At 42.7% G+C, this 24,305-nt stretch overlaps 1 protein-coding gene across 1 annotated transcript in view; it reads right to left on the bottom strand.

Annotated features, from left to right (window-relative positions):
- Window positions 1–371: 371 nt before the first annotated feature.
- Window positions 372–24,305, bottom strand: part of LOC121168087 (delta and Notch-like epidermal growth factor-related receptor) — a gene marked incomplete at its 5' end in the record, with an annotated part of 181,059 nt that continues 157,125 nt past the window's right edge. Inside the window, 3 exons of the mRNA XM_040997852.1 lie at window positions 372–1,384; window positions 7,715–7,961; window positions 16,046–16,177. Of these exons, the coding sequence (XP_040853786.1) occupies window positions 1,273–1,384; window positions 7,715–7,961; window positions 16,046–16,177 (491 nt within the window). The remainder of the gene's footprint in view (window positions 1,385–7,714; window positions 7,962–16,045; window positions 16,178–24,305) is intronic.

Genomic DNA, 24,305 nt, shown 5'->3' with positions numbered 1-24,305 from the left:
CAGGTGCGCAAGGAGAAAGCCACATCTCCAAACAGAAAGCTGGAGATACACCCAATGGTCAGGCTCACTTTGCTAAGGACTCACTCTTGAAGGAGCTCAGGGGTCACAAAGAGCATCCTAAATCCTCTCCCAGGGCGGCTCTTCCAGTGGTCCAAGGACCTTTCCACCTCCTAAAAGTTCCATTCCCTCCCATTCTGTCATCATGGGGACCAAATCTGTTGTGGGCCCTTGGAGGGCCCATGGCAACCACATGCAAACCATGGAAATACCTCAGGGTGTTTAAAATGCTGTAAACAGAACAAGCATTGGTTTGACCACCAACATAAAACCCAAAATGATTTATGCAATTTAAAAAAAGGAGAAACAAGTGATTCCTTGACTTAATAACGTTTATTCAATATTCCTGAAATTAGCAAGAATCAGAAGAAGCACATACCAATCAAATACAGCCACAAGAATGTCCTGGATATAAATAAAGATGCACTATGAGAAATACTTACTACTGAAGGAACCAGTACGCTCTTACACTGACTACCTCTTAGCAACACAACAACTCAAACGTAAATTCAGTTTACTCACAATAGAAAACCTTGAGGGCTGGAAGAAAAATAGAGACAGAACTCCATCGTAATTTGCTGCACTAGACCCCTTCCTTGTGGTTGGTTTCAAGGCCTAGTTTGAAGACTGTTACACAAATGACAAAAACAAACTCAAAATCGTGGTTCTGCAAAGTTCAAACAGTGCAGAAATAAATCACTTACTCATGCACTGAATAAGGCAGAGGCTAATTCCATTCAGGAGAGGAATAATAAATTCAACTAGCGTCGTTTTCACAAAACAAACATTTCTGACTTCTCTTTAGGTAAGGGATATACTGTATTATGTATCATACTCTACTTACATGTTCTCCTAACTCTACTGCCAGCACTCAGCAACTTCTTGATTAGACTTACTCTGTAACAAGTGCAGAATTTCATCTGGGTTTCGCAATAGTGTCTACCATGAAACAGCACACACTTGTAGAAGCGTACAGTTTAGAAAGTACATTAAAATGTAGGCTATGGAGTTCACAAATTCTGTGTTTTTAAAATATTCTTTCAAACTAAAAGCTGCAGAAAATTAGTTCTTGAATATTCTACCGAAAACTCTTGAGCAGCTAACATTTTTAATTTCTTAAGCTTTTTATTTTCTTAAAAATATTTCAATGAGTGTAGTAACCCATCTTTTTGAAAAATAATCCAAAAAAAAAAGAGAGAGAGAGAGAGGGAAAGATTACAAATCTTTTGTCTTAATCAGTGTGACCAAAGGTTTGTCATCCGGACTGTAATCTTCATAGGCAATGGGCGTTACATCATACATCGCAGGCCGAGATTTCTTTCCAAATCTGAAATCACAGAGAAAGAGGATTCTGGTTGGATGCATATAAGAGCTTAAGTCCTGTTAAAGGCAAGTGGTAACAATGACTTACACTCAAGAATCAAATGGAACCCTAGCAGTAGTCCATTGAACACATCCTCTAGTTTGTTGGTGCAGAAATAAAAGAATCCTGATATTAACACTGATAGGTAAAACATGAATATTTGATGCAAACACCAAAGAATGGATTTCACAAGACAGGCCAAACAAATGTCAAAGTTTTTACATTAAATCCTGGCAAAGCAGTTGGGCATGACAACGCCACAACAGGTTTTAAGAAAACATATGTTGATTTGCCTTTATCTTCTAAGACCTATAAGTCTTGGAGAACAAAGCGTATGTTACATCCACTCTAGCGCTTGAAATACAGCATGTGGTGGTGGGGGGGAGGGTGTTACAGACAGACAACCTCTCCCGTGGATTTTCAGGGATAAGCTGTGAAGGTTTTGAGGTCCTTTGAGACCTCAATATAACAGAGGAAGAGAACAGGAAGTAGTGTCAAATGCAGAGACACCTGTTCATGCAGTCTCCCAGCATCTATCATGCCAACCCCAAGCCCCAGGTACACACAAGCCATTGTCCCAACAGATCTGCAAACACAAAAATCCCCTGGATGGCAGGGTTGAAGACTCCTAGAAGCCAGGGAAGTCAAACCCAATTTCAGGATTTACTGCTAAGCCAGTCTTAAGCAGTTATTACAATAAAGCTAACTCAACTTCTGGGTGGTCTGAAAGGTAAGACCCCTCACCTTTCCTAAAAGCCTTGGAGTACAACAGAATTTAAACAATCGTCCACAAAAACCCACCAGTTCTCCCCCTTCCTTTAGATGTGTCCAACCGGGTTTATTAAAAAGGAATTTCAGAAGAATGTTGCATTTTGAAAAAGGGGGTTCCTCTGAAATAAAGGGGTTCAACCACCAGAGCTTGGGTGCCTCTCTGTCTCTTGCTCCCTGATACACGCTATGCTTGGAGAAGAGAAGCAGGATCCACGGGGTTGTGGCGAGTTTGGCATGGCGGGGGATGGGGACGAGAAAACAGTGCATTCGTCAGATCATCTTTCATTTGCAGCCATTTGTCAATCTTGAACTCCCATTCATTCCCGTTTGATTGACCTTCAGGAGCAGGGAGGTATACCAGGCTAGAGGTGGGGAAGTCAACGCTTTGTGCCCCAGGAGACCCAGAGCCAGCCTGCACCCCTTAGCAAGACTTCCGTCTCTGAAATGTGATGCTGCGCTGAGCCTGGACTTGTATCTGCAGAGGTTGGGTCGAGTTCCAGGCTGAGCGGAGAGTGGGAAAGGCCTGCTGCACCTGACCCTTCCCCTCAAGTCTGAACTCATCAGAAACTGCTTTAAGGGAAAAAAACATATATTCTGACAAGTTTTCAAAGCTGCCACATACATTGTTCAAAATGTATTACTTACTACTAATAATTTAACAGAAAAATTTACCAACCCTATAGAAACTTCTCCACATCCTAGCTTATAGCTATGGCTTCCTGTGGAAACTTTGATGTATGAACCAAAAAATCATATTAATTAACTGAAAATTTATAATTGACCAAGAAGAAAAATCTAAACTTGATGGACTCCGTTAGATTTTTTTAAAAGATATTTTCATATGTCTTTACTGTTTGAAGAAGAATCAGTTTCCTCAAAATCTAGAAAATTAGATGTCTCTGTTTTATTCAACCAAAAGCAAGGTATTGTTCAAAGGACCATAAAATTAAATGTGAGACTGAGAGTGGCTGTTGTGCAGTCACTGAGTGTGCTAGACAACTGCTGACACCCCTCCACAATGAGCCATTTGTTCACCTGTGTGTGCTCAAAGCAGACAGCTGGGCAGGCAGCACGACTTTGCCTCCAGACTGCCCACCTTCCTGGGGCACATGGTGATGACAGGAACGGGTCACGGAGGACCGTGACGTTAGCAAGATAAACTGGTGAACCTCGGACTGATGTGTCCAGCAGGGAAGGCGCAATCAGGCCGGGGCCTGAAATCCCCTTTCAGTGTTCCAGCTGTCAGAATTTAGCTCTTCTGACACAGGTGAATCACAGAGCGCCCCACCCCACGTGTAGCATCTACTGAGCCAAAGTGAAAATGGTCTGCTTGATAGAACATCTGATGGATGTCACATACATATCCCATGTCTGATACAACGGAATTGCCAACCTCTCTCACCAGGGTGGACTCATCCTTGGGGATCCAGGGACGTGTGCCCATGCTGACCTTTCAAACAGTAACAGCTTTTTCTACCTCCTTCATTTCTCAAAACTGGGTACATGCCAGGAGATGAAGAAACACCTGTAGCCTTCTATCTTAAACTCCAGGCACTAAAGCAGCATAAGAGGCTGCTTAATTTTTTACCACAGTTTTAAAACATGATTGTTCTTTTCTCAAGTAGCATGCTGTTTTTCTTATCGGGATACATTTTAGTTGTGAAAGAAAAAATTAGGAGCTAGAGAAAATTAAATTGCTGTGTAGGGGTTAGCAAACTATTAGCTGCAGGCCAAGTTCAGCCTGTTGCCTGGTGTTAAGCAGCTTTCTTGGACTGTAGTCGAGCCACTCACACTGATTCTGGATGTTTACGTGTAATATAGCAAGAGTGGAGTATTCACAACAGGTTGTGTGGCCTGAAGGCCACTACTGAACACCCTAACAATCATTTTTGTTTCCTTCCCCAAGGGAAAAGGCGTCAATGTTTTGTGTGTTATCCTTTGTTGTGGCCACTCCGCACCACAAAATCTTTTCAGCTCCGTTAGCAGGTATGTAGTAAGCACCTCTGAATATGTCATACAAGGGAACTTCAAATAGTTCATAGGAAATAAAATCAAAGGCTAGGTTTATTTTGTATCAAAAATCTTAAAACCATGTATATGAGAAATCTTCAAACAGCTATGGAAAAAAATGCTTATTATGAAAAAATTGATTTAAATGGACTTAAAAAAATTTTTGTACCAAAACAAACTTCTCTTTTAATTCTACTTTCTTGTGAACTTACGGACGCATTCGCATATATAATATTTATTACACATGTTAACAAAAGCGAGAATATACTCTGCATACTGTTTGCAACTGAATTCTCACCCTCAACTCTGTGTGAAGTTTGACTGGGAAAGCATTCTTGTCTATTAAAAAAAATATCATACAAGTTTAGAAAATCAGTGGGAACAACTGATTCTTCAAGAGCTGGTGGGCAGCTATGGTCACGTTTCCGCCTGTTAACTCCCCGCTGAGCTGCGACCACACACCATGACACTTAGGAGATACTGCTGAGCTTCCAGGAGGGCGCCAGCGTTCTCCGGGATGTACATGAGCAGGCATGCCCTCTCCCTCCAGAAAAGCAGTTCAAACGCTTCTTCCCAGCTCCTCCTCGAGGCCCGCCGAGAGCTCGCACGTCAGGCACTGAGGTCAGTGTTCATGTCACACCAGAGTCCCGTGATTGTCTCAATTCTAGGGACTGATCCTCTCATCTCATTGTCACAGCAACTTAGGGGATGAGCAGGTTACACTTGTCCCACTTTACCAGAAGAGGAAATAAAAGATTAGGAATCAGTTTTCGAGGTCAGACTCCTTGTGGGAGGTGGAATTATCTGGCCTCTGGGGCCTGAGTTCTAGGCGTTTCGCTGCAGCCTCCATGCACGTGAAGAACACGCGACCTGTGAGTCTCTTTTCCCACTCCTGGTGACCGTCTACATACTGGGTGCATTTGAAGACACTGCCCTCGAGCTAGCACATCTTTTACCCTGGACTTCCCACGTAAGAAACCTTGTATAAGTTGCATGATCTCTCTAAGCCCATTCTTGCCACCTGTGTCATGGACTACAGATTCAGATTTTTCCCAATGCCTTATCTCAGAACCATTTAGAATGGCGTCTGACCCACAGGAAGCTCTCAGTCGATGCTGGCCGCCACAGAGGCACTAAACAGAAGCTGTGACACCAGCAGGGCGCAAACATTACAGGTGGTGACAAGTCTCATGTGCCCATTTCTCTACAAGAATAAAGGGCCGTGTGCAGCAGCTCTAAGAGCAGACCTTCTCTACCAAGTTCACAGCCAGCCAACGCTGTAGAGAATGGCCGTGACCCAGGACTGAGAAAGACCAAAACCACTGTGTTTGGAGCTGCTGAGCAATACTGTCCATCCATGGCTTGCCTTTTTCTGCTTTGTGAGATCAGGCCTTTCCTGCTGAGACCTGGCTTCCAGCAACCAAGATGCGACCTCAGGATCAGAACTCAGAAAGAGCCACCAGAACTCAGCTCTGGCCAACCAGTTACAAACTCTGCTGCCTGTGTGTCAGCAAGCTGCCAACGCACAGGTGACTCCGGAGAGAAGACAACAACAACAGATGGCCAACCTCAGTATCACCAGGTATTTCCCCAGTCACTTGTGAGTGTCCCGGGTGACCCACTCAGCATCCTCCCACAGAGCATTGTGCTATGTTCATTTGCCTTCAGTATCACATCCAGACTGGCGGCAGGCAGACAGTCTGAGATACGCAGTAGGTGGAGGGTAACATCCAAATGACTGAGAGTTTGCCAATGCCTTTCTAGTGTTTCCCAGAAAGGGAGCAACAGGGGCCAGTAGGCCAGAGACCCAGCCACAACCTCTGCACAGGCAGGCTGCAGAAACATGAGATGGTCACTAATTCAGCTGCCAAGGGAGATGTTCTCCTGAATTCCAGCTATTTGGGAAGACACTCCTTTAATATCATCATTCCATCTGCTGTCACCGGTGCGTGCAGCAGCTTGTTGGCTAGGAAACCTGCCATACATATTTCTGATAAAAATCAGTGCCAAATAGAATCCAGGTTTGTAAAATGCATTCCAGTCGATTCTCTGCTTCAGGAGTTTCAAGACTATTCTTTTTTTCCTTCCCAAGAGGCCTACATGGGAAGAAAAATTCATCTCCAGCTTTACAAAGCTTGCCTCTTGGCTCCTGAACGGGCCTTACCTACAATACCTCTCGAGGTGGGGGGGATCTGATTTCCTAGGCTGGGGTCATGGGTCTGGTGCTGGGTCAACCCCTCACTGAGATCACCCACTCATTTCTGACCTGAAAATTTGCTGAGATCTTCTGTGTGCCAGGATCCTCGGGACACAGAAGCAGGTGCCTGAGAGGAGATCATGCTGTTTGGGAGCACTGCTGCCTGAACGGGCCTCAGGAGCAGGAGGCAGGAAGAGCAGCAGCGCAGGCCCTGAGGAGGAGGCCAGGCTCCCTGCTGTCTCTCACAATTAAATCACAGCTGGGTTCAGGTCCATCCAGGCATCACGGCAGGACCGCCTCACCTCCCAAGTGCCACCAGCTCCTCTTCCCAGAAGCCAACTGTAACTTTGTGGAGCAAAGAAACAGTTGCAAGATTTGGGGTTTGATCTTCTAAAGAAGACTTTTTTTTGCACCTCTTCGTATCTGCAGCATTGAGACAGAATTCTGTCAGTGTGTGTCTTGACCAGCACCAACAGATGACATCTCAGCGGGTGTCATCCAGCTAACAGTGCCCTTGAACCCAGCCCTAAGGCATCAACTTCAGCCAGTCTCAACTATACTGACTTCTGAGCTGATCTCTTCAGGTTAGTCCACTGATGGAAAGAAAACATGGCTCACTTCAATGGACAAGGTTGCTATTGTCTTTTTTAGGATAAATACTCTTTACATTAGCTGAGTTGTTTATAATGGCTCAGAAGCAAATCCGGTGTGATCTGTACAAACCTTTAATAAGGGTGATTTAACATGACTGTTATTACTAAGGATTACTTATCCATTTCTCAGTGTGTGGAGCTATCAAATGGTCTTTTAAAATACCCAGTCATGGAGTAGCTAAAACTGTTCTGTTGCCTGAGGCCTCATGCATAGACTTCCCCTGACAAGCACATCAGCCCAGACCTTGCTGGAATCCTCCCTCCACAGCAGGACACTGCTCTCTATCAGGATGGACTCTAGAAGTGACATGGAAGCTGTTTCATTATCCTTTTGTAAGTCCCCGCATCAATCAGAATCATCCATCTAGGCAAATGGTCTGAAAGCAGCATAGTCCAATATCCCAGAAATCATCGGGAAATGCTTCAACACAGAGAAATTAACAATCAGCTACTGATGCAATGATGAACACAAATTAGATGAACGAAAGTATTCAGTGTAAACCAGAGCTGGTCGCACAGCCTGGCTGCCTGCTGTCCCGTTACAGCACTGCACTTACTATGCTTTATCTTCTCGCGATATCCTGTGTCTGTTACAAACCTGGTACCAAGAAGGTGCACCTGTGAGCAGCGCTTCCCCTGCCCGCTGACACCCCGGAAGCCCACCTGGCATGACGGATGGAAGCGATGGCATTGCTGAACTCGCTGTCGATGCTGCGGCAGTTGTAGAACTCCTCATAGGCAGGCCGGGCGGAGCCCTGGTACTCGATGCGGCTGATGCGGCAGATGCCCACGATGAGGATGATGAGCATGAGGATGAAGGCGACGCAGAGGGCTCCGATGATGATGTACAGAGAGTGCCGGGGCATGTTGGTGAGGCTCTCCGCCATGTGACCGGACTTCCACTGCAGGTCTGAAGGCCAAAGCAAGCACAGGGCTGGGCATGAGTTGTGGCCTTTGCAACTTGTCTTTCCTTCCCTGGCATCAGTAATTTACCATTTCAGAGCCAGCAAACCTAGAAGAATCATCCTCTATGCATAGTCCAGATCAAGGGATGAAGGATTTAAGGCATAATGGCTTTTCCCAAATCATGAAAACCCAGGAATATGTCACGGGAAAACGTGCAGAGGGGGTAGAGAGTTCATCGAAGGAATGTGAGTGGAAAACTGCTCAGCTCCATAATTATCTTTTAAATGAAATTTCTCTACCGACATCCAAATGTTATTTTTAAAATATGATAAGCACAGTTGACAAGGGCACACAGGAATAGAGACTATAACTTGATACATTACCCTTCTGAGGCACATATTTTAATGTGTTTTAGGATTTGTGCTGCAGAAATAACCCCTGTAAATGCAGAAATCCCCTGTCTAAGAAAATTCATCTTAGAATCACAACTTTAAATGTGAAATGCCCCACTACTACATATTCATAGAAAGGCTCGGAAAATCACCAGGAATCCTGTATTCATTACTGGGAGTTAATAAGCCTTCACATTTTGCTTTAGAGTCTTCAGATAATTTTTAGAAAGAGATAAAACATTGCAGGTGTAGCTACATGTCCCCTATTCTTGTGCTCTCGTACCACCCCATCGGCTCCAACATGATTTATAACAGACAAAAAATGAGACATAGCATTAATATTAGGCTCTTAGTAAAATGTAAAAATATTAATTAACCAGCAAAAGGCTGAAATGAAAATGATGTATTCTAACATGACCTACTTATGTAATAAAATAATTTGTGAACTGTATATGACTTCAGAATATCTAACTACTCATTGAAAAGCTGAAGTTCATGTAGGGGCCAGAGTGGTAGGGTAGCAAGCTAATCCTCTGCCTGACAGAGCCGGCATCCAATCTCGGTGCCAGTTTGTGTCCAGACTGCTGCACTTTCAATTTAGTTTCCTGATTGTGGCCTAGGAAAGAAGTACTGTGAAATCTTCAGGAATCATCTCCCTATTCTATTTTAAGTGAGGAAAAATTTTTACAAAATGTAGTTAAAAGGTTTGCTTTGGTAGGAAAAAAAAAACCATTTGAAATCCATGCATATCCAGATTCCTTAAAAAGTCTATGGAGGGGTTGGTGTTGTGGCCTGGGAGGTAGAGCCACCGTCCTCAAAGCTGGCATCCTGTACTGAGCACCTGTTCAAGTTCCAGTTGCTCTGCTTCTGATGCAGCTCCCTGTTAACAGCCTAGGAAAAGCAGGTTAGGATTGCCCAAGTATTCGGAAACCATCCAAGTGGGAGACGTGGCTGAAGCTCCTGGCCAAGTACTGGTCATTGCAGTCATCTGGAGCAGAAAAGCAGTGAACAAGTGATTCTCTCTCTCCTTCTCTCTGTGTAACTCTGATTTCCATCTCTCTCTGTATAACCCTCATTTCCAAATAAACAAATCTTCTTTAAAAAAGAAGAAAGTTCACTGAAAATGTTAAGAGGAAAATAACATGGATTTCAGATATTTTGCACCCACACGCTTCACCATTTAATTCCATTTCAACGAGCTTGTTAAAATACCCTCATGTTTGTGGCTCCTAGATGTCCACAACTTCATCTCAGCTACTTCTTCAGTGCTTATGGGATCAAGGATTAGCCATCCCTTGCCTTGAACTGTTAACATCTGCAGAGCTCAGATAAAGATGCAACAACAGGACAAGTCCTCAGAGACATTTCTGAGAAGCCCAACAGCAAAGTGACCCGGGTGCCCAGCCTGGACGGTCCCTGAGAAAGGGAGAGGAAAGGATGCAGGGAATGACTTCTGAGTTTGGGTCCAGATAATCTGACTGGTGCCACTGGAGTTGGCCGGCCTGAGCTCCTGGCACATGGAGTTTAGTGTGACTGACTCTCTCTGCTCCGTCTGAACCAGCTTGCAAACACAGGTGCGGTAACATAAATCGCCACAAATGACGTCATGACAGAAAGTTGCTTTGTAGAAACAGAAGCAAAACTCCATGGCTAAATCAGCAGCCATGTCATTTGGCAATAGGTGGTACATGTGAGAGACAAGATTTACTTTTGCAGCTAAAAGAGTAAGACCAATTCACTTGATTTCTATTTATTCTAACAGTCTCTAAAAAAAATCAGACACAAACTGGAGTTCGAGGCTCCATGAGGAACATTACAACATCCATTTAGCAGAAACACGAGGGCAGCTCGCCTGTACTCCAGCTCAGTAGAGCACGCAGATATGGTGTTGGTCATCACAAGTCCATTTCTGGTGATCTACCCAATAAACAAATGACTTGACACTTGTGTTAATTGTGTAAAAGCCAAAACACACAATCACATGGCTACTGCTTTGAAAAAAACAATGGTGCTGATCTTGGGCTCAGTTTCTCTGAGTTCCTCCACAGCTGCCATTCCTCACCGCCTGCTCCATCTCCCACGTGTCTGCATTCCAAGTGGTCTGGCTTTTGAGAAAACTTTCTCCAAATGACTCCAAAAACTTCTACTTTCTTTCCTCTCTCTACACTTTTCTTTAAAGTTATATTCTATTTTACCATCTCCTGAAACTTTTCTGATGGGAGTGAAGGTGAATGTCTTGCTAACTAAACTTGAGTTTAGTAGCCAGGCTAGAACTGAGCAAAGTCAATACTTGGTCACACAGGCAGCAAGTTGGTCTGCACCAGGTGGCTGCAATTGCTGTCTGCCAGTCCAGGCACACCACCCTCCAAAACCACACTTTGCTGCATGCTTGGAATCCCTCTGCATGTTGGCTGCACAGCACGGGGAAGCAGCATGATCCAGACTGATGGGGTCAACTTATCAGTCCCAGCAGGTGCACAGTCAGAAACACAAGCACATGAGCTGTTCAAAAAGAAGGCATCCTCTTCATTTTTCCTTAACTGGGATTTTGTATTCCACAAAGTGCTTTTGCACTAAGCATTTGAGTTGGTCCCCAAAATTCCTTCAGTTGGGAAAGGGGGTTAGCCATGGACTACGACTAGTTAATTCGTCTACCTTAGTTATTTATAGAGTAAAAGTGAGTAGATGAGAATGTCATTGTGGAGATGTCGTTTAGTAGCTTCAGAATTTCTGAGACAATCTGCTACCCAGAACAACTGCAAGGGGAACCTCTGGATTACATTATGTTTCCTGTAGCTAAAGGTTACAGGTGCAACCAAAACAGTAAGATGGAAAAAGAAATTAACCCTTGCGAATCCGCACACATGGAAGAAGGGAACAGAAGGAACAGATACACTTCTTCCCTGGAATCCATTCAGAGCATCAAGTACCTACTTTGTGCCAGAAAAAAAGTGAAAAGTTTGCTCATGGGGCCCAAGTCTGCTGAGGGATACAGAGATCTCACAAGGTACCCACAAACAAAGCCAAGCACAGCTGTGCCCTGTAGCTGAGCAGGGATCACACCAAGACATTCAATGCTGACCAGAAGACCTGAACACGTGTGTGTGTGTGTGTGTGTGTGTGTGTGTGTGTGTGTGTGTTTTCAATAGGAAGTGTCTTCAAGACCCCCACATGATCACGTCAGGTGGACAATGAGCTCATTATCTTGGTGAGTAACAGCTGACATTGACTGAAAAGTCTATATGTGCTGGTTTGGATTCTAAGTGTCTTGGGAGTTAAATCACTTATTCCTCTTAAAATGTTCTAAGGAAGATACTGTTATCTCTAACTAATACAAGAACCAATGAGACTCGGAGGGAAGTGATTTTCCCAGGATTAATGCACATCACAGCTGGCAGAAGAAGCCTACTGCTTGCTGAATTCTTTACTTAGTGGAGGGTTAAGCTGGTGAGAATATGCCACTGCAAAAATTAATAGGAAAGAAAGGACAAGAGACAATAGGTGGGAGAATAGGATGGGAAGTTTCATTAGGCTCCTAAAACCATAAAATTCATACCCTTTATATAATTTTTTAAAAGTGAATAAGAGAATATGTGCTTAAATCCAGGCATTGTGTTTCTACAGCCACATATTTCAATGAATAAAGTAGTGGTTTGCAAAGTGAAGATTGCAGAAATCAATGAAGTAAGACTATACTCATATTTTGGAAAAAAAATTAGAAAACTGTATCAGAGTGTGTCACTCAGGAAAAAGTATTATTTCACGTTTGGGGTGCTTATGTGCATATTTATGTGTCATACATAGCGTCAAGATATGAATCATATCTTCCGGCGGGTTGCAGCCAGAGGCCTGAGAACCATTCCCCCGGTACATAAACCCATCAGCAGTTTTCAGAGAAGACTAGAAAGATCTGCTCATGTGCTGTTTCTACGCCACAAGGGAAATGGCAAGGCCTAATTCTATCAACAGCAACCATCGATCCATATACTGTGTGTGACCCTAAAATACTCCGTATTTGTAGAAAGTGCTTTTTAACCCACATTCTCTCACATGTCAACAGTGCATTTGGGAAACACAAATCTCACTCCGGGTAGACTTCCAGGGATCACTAGTGATCAAAGAGAAGGACAGCTCATCAACAGTTCAAGCAGCCATGTACTGAGTCCCCGTGGGTGCCAGGCACCGCAGTACACGCTGACATTCACTGTCCCATTTCTCAAGGACTGGGGCTAAGAGATCTTATTTTCCAGCCACGGAGCAGCTGAGTTGCAACTCACAACGACGTCAAGTCACAGCACTGAGTTCCCCCACGCGACTCCAGAGCAGCATTCTCTCCGCTCGGTCAGGCTACGTTCCTCACACACAGCCACAGTTATTCCAGGAAAAGTAAGCGGTGCTCAAAACATCAACAGGGTAAGTACGAAATAAGCGTAATTTCCAAGTCACCTTGGGACTGCCACATCATTGCTTCCAAGACAAAGATTTAAAAAGCAAAGAGCCAACGTATATAGATAAACACTTGTGAAAAATTACAACAATAATAACCATCATGCCAAATCCAAGTATTAAAACTGAAAGCCCTTTAACCTAGCCATTCCAGCTCTGAGACATTACCTTACTGATACTCTCACACGAGTAGGCTGCTGTCTACTGAGAGGCGGCAGTATTAACAAGTAGAGCAGACCCAGCATGGTAGCCGAATGGCTAAAGTTCTTGCCTTGCACACACAAGGATCCCATATGGGCGCCAACTCTAATCTCAGTGGTCTCACTTCCCATCCAGCTCCCTGCTCATGGCTTGAGAAATCAGTGGAGGATAGTCCAAAGCCTTAGGACCCTGCACCCATGTTGGAGACCCAGAAGAAGCTCCTGGCTCCTGGCTTTGGATCAGCTCAGCTCTGGCTGTTGTGGCCACTTGGGGAGTGAATCAACAGACAGAAGATCTTCCTCTCTATCTCTCCTCCTCTCTGTATATCTGACTTTCCAATAAAAATAAAATAAATCTTAAAAAAAAAACACAAGATGAATAAAATAATCCTTTACTATAGGGAAACAAAAGAGACTTGCATAGTCTATTGAATACATCTACAGGAATACATGATAGGGCCCAGTGTGGTAGCCTATTGGCTAAATCCTTGCCTTGTATCCACTGGGATCACATATGGGCACTGGTTCATATTTCACCTGCTCCATTTCAATTCCAGTTCCCTGCTTGTGGCCTGGGAAAGAAGTAGAGGCCGACCCAAGGCCTTGGAATCCACACCCATATGAGAGATCTGGAAGAGGCTCCGGGCTCCTGGCTTAGGATTGTTTAAGCTCTGGCTGTTGCAGCCACTTGGGGAGTGAACCAGCAGATGGAAGATCTTTCTGTCTCTCCTCTCTGTAAATCTGACTTTCCAATACAAATAAATAAATCTTTAATAATAATAGAACTAATATTTTTAAAAGAATACATGAGAAAAGGTTCACAGTGTTTACCGATGTGAGGTAGTGATAAAAATTATTTTTGGTTTTGCAAAAAGGCTGATTTACACAAAAGTGAGGAACAGACACAAAGCAGCTCGCCTGTCCACATAACGGATTAAGCACGTAACAACTGTTGGATGGTTGCTGTGCCAAAAATTCGGCCCCTGAACAAACAAATGTCTAAGAAACACTCATTGGCGGATAAACAGGGAGCAGAGGAAGCAAGTGTGGAACAGCTAAATTGGGATTAATCCACCGGTCCCACTAGGTTTCAGCATCGTCAGCAATGGTAGATGAGAAGCCATCTACCTGAGTAGGGCTCCCCAGTGACGGGGTGGTGCTGTGTTTTCAGCATGCACAGGTGCTCTCAGTGCCATGGGGAATAGCCCGTATGTATGTCAGGATAGATCCCCTCCTCTCCTTTCCCCCCACTCATGCCATGTATAGTAGGAGATACTTTGTGCCATTCTGGAAGGTAAAGGCAGCAGAATATATCTGCCTTACCTTTTGTGCCTGCTGATATAGGACCACACTATTTGAAGGATGGAATCTACACTTCTGGAGCTGGAAGAATGAACCTTGCCGGTTAATCTCTCCTTTTGTAAATGAAGAACTAAAAAGCCAGGGAGGTGAGATGTGTCATCATGCACTGTGAGGGCCTGGGGGCCAGAAGACACTGGACTGGACCCAATGCCTCAACCATTCTCCACATCTTCATCTTTCATGATGGCAAGTCATGTCTGCTCAAACATTCACCACAACTAGAATGATGCTATAACCAGTAAAATTCTATGTCATCCCCAACTTGATCAATCAATCAAGCTGGAAGAAAAGGCAGGTATTATTGATAGGATGGGGTGTTAGGCAGAATAATGTCTCCCAACCATGCCCACACTCTAATCCCCAGGTTCTATGGATGTGTTACTTTATATGACAAAGGAGACTTTTGTAATGTGCTTAAATTGAGGCTATCGAGATAGGGTGATTAACTTGGATTACCTGAGTGGGCCTAATGTAATCACATTAGTGGGAAGGACAAGACTGTGAGAGGGAAATTTGTGTGCCCACATTACAATAGCTACAACACAATTTAGCTTGGATTTGAACCCAAGCTTGAATATTTTTATTATCATCATTATTGGAAATAAGTATAATTTATATACATTTTTACTAGCATTGGACTTGAGTTTAAAATTTACTGGACACTCTTAGTGTTTCTGAACTTTCTTATCCATACTCTCCTATACAGGTTTATCTTCACAATATGATTTCAAAAGTAATACACAGATGTGACTATCAGAATGCATGATATGTGTCATTCCACATCATCACATTTTGGAATGAAGACTGGTCTCATTTTATGGTTAAGTACACTGAGGCTCAGCACAACTAAGCCCAGTCACACAAAGAAAGCCAAAGTCAGGGTGAGAACCAGATAGACAGCTAGAACGTTGTGCATTCACCACCCTTATTCCAAACATACACCACAGGTAAGGGTCCCTATGCACTGAGGACTCTAGGATGGGGTGAAAAGGACCCCTCTTGTTCTAGGAAGAGACTAAGGACGTAGCTGTCACAGCAGAATGACCAGCACTTTCTCAAACAGCTAAACACACAGCTGCATATCAGCTCTCCATCCCTCTGTCCGCTCAGCTCACTCCTGGTGTCTGTACATCTCAAGGGCCGACTGCAACATGGTGAAACTGCTGCAAGTTCACCACAAGACAACACTTAACTTGGAGCAGCCTGAAATGTTTTTCAGATTTTCTTTTAAGCTTTGCCTTCATTGGACTTCTTTCCAGGCACTTGAAGGAACTTAATCCACTTGAAGACCCTTGCAGACTTAAGTGCAAAATGAATTTACATTCTGTTTTGTTTGGTTTCACCAAAAGAAAAAAAAAATCTGACACAAAGGCTCTATTTTCTGATAGGATTCTGATGCTTCTCCGCGAAGCACATTTTTGGCTGCATGAGTAGTGGTGAACTCTGGATGACATGTGAAAGTCCTCACTCCGGGAAAGCTGGATTCAGACACTGGAAGGAGTGGGCACAGTGCACGGGAGGGCGGGAGCGCTAGACGGGGCTTGGGAGGCCTGGGTAACCTGTGTTGTCTCCAGGGCTCACTGCCTTGCCAGTGACTGGTGAGCAGGAGTTATCTGGTTACAGCTGGCATCTTCGTCTTGCTGCAGGCAAACGTAATGCTACAGTAGAGGATCTGGCAAAATACTTACGGATTTCACAGTTTGCTCCCACCCAGCCATGTGAGCAGTGGCAGCTATAGCCATTGGGCTGGTCCAGGCAAGTTCCAGCGTGATGGCAGGGATTACTGTCACATTCGTTTATGTCAATGTCGCACTCGTCACCTAGGAAACACGGAGAAGTGACTGTGAGATGGCTGCACCCAGGGTGCCTAGCATTTCTCTGGCAAAATGGAGATGCAAGGCTAGAGGTCAGGACCTGCAAGTTGGAGGCCAATCTGCTGTTTGTATAAAGTACAGAACTCTCAGAAAATTCCAGACAAGGGATCTCATTTAGTGAAACTAAAATAGGGAAAAAAAATTAGCAGTATTCAAAAGAATTTCTCCTTAAGTCTGTTTAACCAGTTAACCACAGCTGATTCCCACATCTGAATACATTCTTTGAGGTTGATCGGAAGACTGAACTTGGGTTCCTGGTTTATTAAAGAAGTCTTTAATTTTGGATTCCATCAGCTGAATCTTGTTATTTATTTTTCTGAAACTCCAGAAAGCCAAAAAATCTCAGTTTATGATTATTTTGTAGCCAAGTGTTTGAGTATATGAGACTAGACATTTGACTCTTTTCTGGAAAGTTCTAGGACAAAGCTGGGAGTCTTGCCTGAGCCAATTATGAAAATTTACCCTACTTTCCAAATCCCTCGATATGCCTGGCGTAGAGAAAGGGACCTGAAATGCCCAGAATAGCACCCAGCCCACCTCCCGTGACGCAGTCGTGAACTGAGAGTAGTCTAACCCTCACAGAGAGTCCCTGGGAAATGGTGCCCTGAGGGAGACTCCCTCACAGGCAGCGTGCGGCCTCCAACTCCTGCTCAGCTTTTCTGGGCATCCTTGCCTATCTCAGAGAGAAGCAGAATCCCAGTGATCCAAACACTCTAATCCAAACACTGATTTATAGGAAACATTGCTATCGGCTGGAACCTGAAGATGGTATATAACAGACAAGTACTGCAGGACTTCAACCTTCTGTGGAACCTGAGAAAGTTGCTCTTAGAGAAGTTAAAGAGTAGAGGGATGGTTAGGAGATGCCCGGAAGGCTAGGGAGCAGAGCCAGATGGAAGCTGGTACTTGACTGACAGGTACCAAGATACAAGGGGCAAGTTCTGTGGTGTTGTTTCACAGGAAGGTGAACACAAATAATAAAAACATACTCTATCATACATGTCACAAAGCTAGGAGAGAGAATGCTGAGTGTTGCTACCATAAAGAAATGATACACATTTGGGGAGATAAATTCTGTCTTGAAGGTTTACAGAACACATACCAGTATGGAAACATCACATGGCACTTCATAAATATGCATGATTTTATATATAAAGAGTAAAATACAAGTTTCTCAAGTTATATCAACAAAGCCATCTTCAAGTGATTTTAAATCCATTATGAGTCATTATAAAATGAGCACACTTCTAAAACATAAAACCATCACGTGGAAGCTAAAGAGGATACTTCAAGTTGAGGCACTCTCTCTTAAGTGACTGAAAATGAGAAAAGAAATTATCAACATATGCCAGCATTTGGTCAGATAATTACACAGAAAAAAATTATCCTGAAATAAAAACACCTTGCATAGCTATAATCAGAGCTGAAAGCAAGAATGCAAAATCAAACATTGTGTCCATTTACAAAAGGCAGTATTTCATCAAGCACACAGTAGTTCCTCTCAGCTTATTTAACTCACGCATTACTTTCATACCTGCCAGTGGCTTTCCTCACATTTACAAGACATCCTCTCATCAGGCATAGACCATCTTCCAGGCAGACGCCCACCCTGACATATGTCACATCTGCTGAACTTCACATTCTTCATGTATTGGACATCTATTTTGTTTTTAAAGTAAAAGCTATAGAATGAAATATCGACCACCTCGAGGTCACAGTAGGTTGATAATAATTCAGTAGTGTCTAAGTGAATGTGTTTCTTGCAATAAATATAGTAATTTATGTCAATAGAAAAGACATGAAATTGATTGCTTCTTACTAATTTCAACGGTTGTCTTTCTATAATGCGATAATCACACTGAGTGGAAAAGGGCACAGACTAAGCTGTTATAAACAGCATTACATGGTATGCCAGCTGAAGAGACATCATCAGAAACACGATGAGAAATGTTAAAAGGATAAAATCAGAGGCTTTGACAAATACTACTACTTTCCAACCACTAAGGGAAACAGGCTTAATTGAGGTATTTACTAAACAATAGTTCTCTTTGGCTGGCTATCTTACCACTGCAAGCTCTGAAATGAGATGCCCTTCTACCTTTATAGTCAGCTACAGCAGTGGTGCCACTGTCCTTGCCTCTACAGTCCAGCAAAACTCGTAAGTTCCACTCTGCCCCATGAAGATCAATGCCACTGTAATACCCTTCTAAGTCCATAAACTCTTGCAAACCCACAGCTGTGGGTCCAGACTACTTCATCCTGTTCTGATGCACAGCTTCTTCAGCGAGGTGGATGCCAAATTCCGATTCCAGGGCAGCCCCGTTGCATATTTTTGTTCTTGAATCACCATTAGGCTTAAACAAGTAGCGAGGAGTCCAAGCTCCCTAAAATTGTCTGTTCTTGAGATATGCTGGCTCAGAAAACGTGGTAAAGGCAGACATGACAGAACAAAGAAAAAGTGAACTCTTGTAGACAGTGATCTACAACCCTCAGGAGAAGAGCACTGTGAGTGTGTCAGACCTATACCATTCTGGTTTTCCCCACCACAGCTTTCTTAGAACTGCAAAAGGGATTAAACGGCATAAGGTAATGATATAAACTCTACGCTGCCTAGGGAGCCAATTTGCTGGCACTGTTTGTATAGTGTGTGTGCTTTACAGTAACCCAAGAGTAACGCCTATTTCTGATACTTCTTGATTTACTTTAATGACCTACCTTCTGGAATAACACTCCAACACCTTTATAGTCCGGGAGTCAAGAAGTACAACACACCCCAAGCAAGAGCAATGCCAATAAAACCACACTGAGGCACATCGCTAATGCATTTGCTAAAACCTTGTAATACAGGGGAAGTCCTAAAAACAGCTACAGTGATACGTATGGATCTCAAAAGACAGAAGAGATGCTTATTCCCTATTCCTCCCTCTAACTACAACTGAAAACATCCTGGACACTCCTTTCTAGATGGACATAGAAGATTCTGAGTTTGGCTGGGAACCAACACGCAGGCAGCAACACAAGGGTGAGCTTGCTGAGGTTTCATGTCAGCTTTGCTGATCAAGGACTAAGTCTGGAAAAGCCACCAATTCAGCAGTGTCAATACATGCGGCGGGGAAAGGGAAGGGAGTCTTCCTCAAGGCCAGACAACAGGATATGGCCAGCTTCAAGGCAAAATGTATAGACAAAAACTATTCCAATCCAGCTAAACACTGCAAAAACACTAAGCTTTGCCCCTGTCCAGGTGAGTAAGCGCAGAATAGAGCACGGCAACATCTGCCCAGGACGCTTCAACACTGGCAGTAACAGAACCAACTTTATCTCCCACTCTTCCCGAACTTATTTCTATCACCCATATTAAACAAACTTAAAGGAACTGACAACATAGAAAGAATTTTCTCTGACCATCAAGTAACCAAACTAGAATTCTGCAAGGGAAATATGGCAAAACATCTGAAAAAAAAAAAAACAAAGAACTCAAAAACTAAGCAATGAACTCGTAAGTAATCCATCAAAGAAAAAAATATGAAAGAATGCTAAGAATAAGCGCTTATTGCTTAGAATGTTGCTAATGTTGTGGCACAGCGAGGAAAGTCGCCACCTGTGCTGGCAGCATCACATATGGGTACTTGTTTCAGTTCTGATCACTCCACTTCTGATTCAACTCCCTACGAATGGCCTGAGAAAGGCAGTGGAGGAGGGCCCAAGTCTCTGGGCCCTGTCACTCAAAAGGGAGACCCAGAAGAAATTCTTAGCTCCTTGCTTCAGCCTGGCTCAGCTCCAGCCATTGCGGCCATCTGGGGAGGTAGCTAGAAGATGGAAAATCAACATTGCTCTTTCATTTTGTCTCTGTCCATCCTTCTCTCTATCTCTTCCACTCTCTCTGTAACTCTAACTTTTAAATACACAATTTTTTTTAAGTGAGAGAAAGGGAAAAAGCATTTGATTGAATAAAAATGAACCTATGACATAAAATATGTGGATACAATGCAAGCAGTCCTGAAGGGGGAAAACTTTAACACTGAATGCATGTATTAACCTAAGGTTTCAGTTAAATAATGTAGAAAGAGAAACACAAAATAAACTCAAAGAAAATAGAAGGCATCACATCAGAGAGGTAAGAGAAGCAATCAAAAAACTGAAAATAGTAAAATGATAGAGAAAATGGAAAGATTAAGACAATAAAGCAGTCTGTTGACAAAGGAAGAGAATGATGCAGGTTACCAATACCAGGCATAAAACAAGACAGCACCACAGCGCCCACACATCTCAGAGGATGGTACGGGCTGCTTCAAAGACCTCTATGCACAGAGAGCTTGGGATTTAGAGGAAAAAGAGCCCCACCACAAAAAACAGAAAGCACCACAGCTCATTCATTATGCGGTATCTCCTCTGAATAGGCTTACAACTACTAAGAAAATTGAACAGATGAATAGAAAACTAAATTATCTCTCAGAAGATTAATAGATAAATTTCTAAAATCCTCAGCAAAGAAATCTTCAGGTCCAGCTGTTCCTCACTAGTAAATTCTATCATATACTTAAAGAATTAACAAGTTGACATCATCTGCTACAAATAAAACACCTCCCAACTCATTTCTTGCTATTAGTTTTGCTCTGATATAAACCAAAGACAATATTAAGAAAAATGTAGACAAATATTCCTCTATGAATATAGATCATGAACAAGATGCTAGGAGACAGCGTTTAGCAATATACAAAAAGAACTATGTACCATGACCAAGTGGGGTTTATCCTAGGGATATAAAATCAATTCAGTGTTTGAAAATTAATTTATGCAACGTAGATCATAAATAGGCTAAGGATAAAACACACGAACATATAAATCAATACAAAAAAGGCATCTGAAGAAATCTGATACTCATCCATGATTAAATTCACCAAGAAAAAAAGAAACAGAGGAATTCTTTAATTTGATAAAGAACATTTTAAAAGCCCTAGAGATCAAGTTATAGACTAAATACTTTTCCCTTAAGCTTGAGTAACAAGGAAAAACATCTAGAATGTCTAGCCTCTGGTGTACTAAGGGAATAGAAGGCAAACACACACACACATACACAGATCAAATGCAAAATGAGCTGCACACAAGCATTGTACTCTAGCTGACAAAGATATTTCTCACAAGGACAATTTGACAATTCTGATATTTCTGTACATGAACATCAGAACTGAACAGTTATGTAAACAGATGTCAGATACCAGGTATCTTGTTGTTGGTTTGGGAGTTCACAAAAGTGTAAGTAGAGAAATCCAGAATTACCCACGTGGTAATGGATTAGACCTGGAGTCATGGATTTGAGTTGGAGATGGCACTATCAACCCTTACTAAGCTTGGCGCAGGTGGAGACAGCTGCACACTGCTGTCTACAAATCCGTATCTACCCCGGTTAGTACGCACACACGGATCTCACCGTTGTGTTAGTCCAGAGAACCTGAAAGCAATGACATCTGAATAACAACAAGCACAGCAAGCGACTAGACCTTCTGAATACAATTCTCTAACAAAGGGGAAAGAAAGAATAAAGGGATCTTTGGGGAGATGGACAATTCGAGGACCGGGGAAGAAAAGCCTTAGATGAGACTGGAATTCCTTACAGAGTCAGAAAGTACACGCTCTAAGCAAACAAACAAACAAGCCAAAAATCCCACCCCCACAGCGATGGGAACATATACACAACGATGGGACATAGCAGCCAAATGAAGACACTCTAGGTGTCCAGAGTGGGAACGTTCTGAACAATAAAACGAATACAGCATTGGATTATGATGCAAAGTATGCCACAACCACCTGGGACCATGTGTGGATATAAATAGTAACAGATAAAGAAATCGAGGGGAATGAATTATCACACACATAAGAATTCCAGAAAATTCATGTAGCTACTCCACCATCTTATTTTCAGAAGGCTACACAAAGTTTAATGTTGCAAAGATAGAAAACAGTAACATTACAGGAAAAAAAAAAACCTTGAAAATCACCTCAGCTAGGTCATCAAGGTCCACAAGGACCATAGTGATCATAAATCATGCTAATGGTGGGTATGACAGGTTTAGAAATTAGATCCGCTAAGAGCTTCTTTCAGAGGACCCAAGATGTCTGAATAGGGTCAAACAGCCACACAAACTTGGGCTACCCTGGGCCACTCTGTCCTGGTTAATGTAATGGTTGGTTGACAATAGCTCATCCCATTCCAGCTTTCCCTGCATTGTAAGTGTTATCTTAGTTACTAGTTTCTCATTAATCAAGTATATCTGTGTTCAAATGACATGCTATGTAATACAGCAAATGGACCCAACATTTACAGGACGTTTCATCCCATAGCTACAGAATACACATCCTTGCCCTCAGCACATGGGACATTTAGGCCACAAATCAAGTCTAAGCAAATTTAAGAGAACTGAAATCACACCACGTGTCTTCTAAAGAATATAAAGAAACAAAGCTAAAATAAACAAGAATAGTAGAACAACACCCAGCAATACTTGGAAACTAAACAACACTCTGCTAAATGATTAGTGGGTCACTGAAGACATTAAAAAGGAAAACAAAAACTTTACAGAAATAGATTAAAATGAAAAAACAACATATGAAAATCTTAGGATACAGCAAAAACAATACAAAGAGGGAAGAATGTAGCATTAAGTACCTACATTACAAAACTAAATGTGTGAAGCTAAAGATCTGATCACGTGCCATGAGTACTTAGGAAAATGAGAACAAACCAAGCCTGAAATCAAGAGTAGGCAAAAAAATAACATCACAGCAAAACAGATAAAGCTCCGGCCAGATTCACAAAGAAAAAGAAAAGAAAATATGAAACATTACAAGTAGTATGACTAACATACAAAGAATCAGAAGAAACTGATATGAAGAATTATGTGCTAGTAAATCAAAAATCCTCAAAGAAATGAAGAAATTCCTGAATCCATATAACCTACCAAGATTAAATTAATAAAATAGAGACTATCTAAACAGACTGAGATTGAAACAGTAATCAAAAGTCCCAAAGCAAGGAAAAAACCTAGGCCTTCACTCACAGCTGTACCACTGAATCATACAAAGCATCCCAAGATTAACTCCAATACTTCTTCAACTATTCCAAAATGCTGAAGAGGATGAAACAAACAAATGGGGTCATAAACTCAGAAGCTTCATCAGAGCAAAGAGTACACTGAGTGACATCCAATGCATTGAGAAAAAAATATTTCCAAGCTATCTATCCAACAAAGGATTAACATTCAAAATATGTTACCAACTTAAACAAAAACTCGACAACAGAAAAACAACCAATCCAGTTGAAAAGTGGGTGCAGGGTCTTCACAGGGAGTCATTGACAGAAACACAAATGGCTAACAGATTGAAAAAACTGCTCAGCAAGTCTAGCCATCAGAGAAATGCAAGTCAAAACCACAATGAGATACCACCTCACTAAGAATGCCTAAAACCCCAGAGTAACAAATGCTGGAGAAGGTATGGAGAAAGGGCAACACTTAACACTCTTGGTGGGGATGTAAGTCAGGGCAGCCACTGTCGAAGACAGTATGGAAATTTCTTTAAAAACTAGAAGTACATTTGCCATTTAATCTAGCAATCCCATGTCTGGATGTATTCCAAAAGACCTGAACACCTTGTATCAGAGAGATACTTGCAGCAGCATTATCATGTTGAGTCATATAAGCCAGACACAGAACAAATTTCGTATGGTCTTCCTTAGGTGTGGAAACTGGGATTTAAAGTAATAAGAAAGGACATCTTTAAAAGCAAGAAACAAAGTTACCCTCCCTGCCAATGGAGAGACACATCATCAAAGATGGAAAGCACTTTTTGTAAAACTACACATGCAGGGGCTGGTGCTGTGGCATAGCTAGTAAAGCTGCAGCCTGAAGCACCAGCATCCCATATGGGCACTGGTTCAAGCCGCAGCTGTTCCACTCTGGGAAAACAGTGAAAGATGGCCAACCTACTGCCCCCATGTGGGAGGCCCAGATGGAGTTCCCAGACCCTGGCTTCAGGCTGACATAGCCCCAGCCGATACAGCCATTTGGGGAGTTAATCA

The sequence above is a fragment of the Ochotona curzoniae genome, unplaced genomic scaffold (genome assembly GCF_017591425.1).
Source record: "Ochotona curzoniae isolate NIBS_2020 unplaced genomic scaffold, NIBS_Ocur_1.0 patch52, whole genome shotgun sequence".
Lineage (NCBI taxonomy): Eukaryota > Metazoa > Chordata > Mammalia > Lagomorpha > Ochotonidae > Ochotona > Ochotona curzoniae.
Note: the sequence above shows the minus strand (reverse complement) of the source record. Positions and strands in the feature narration are given on the sequence as shown.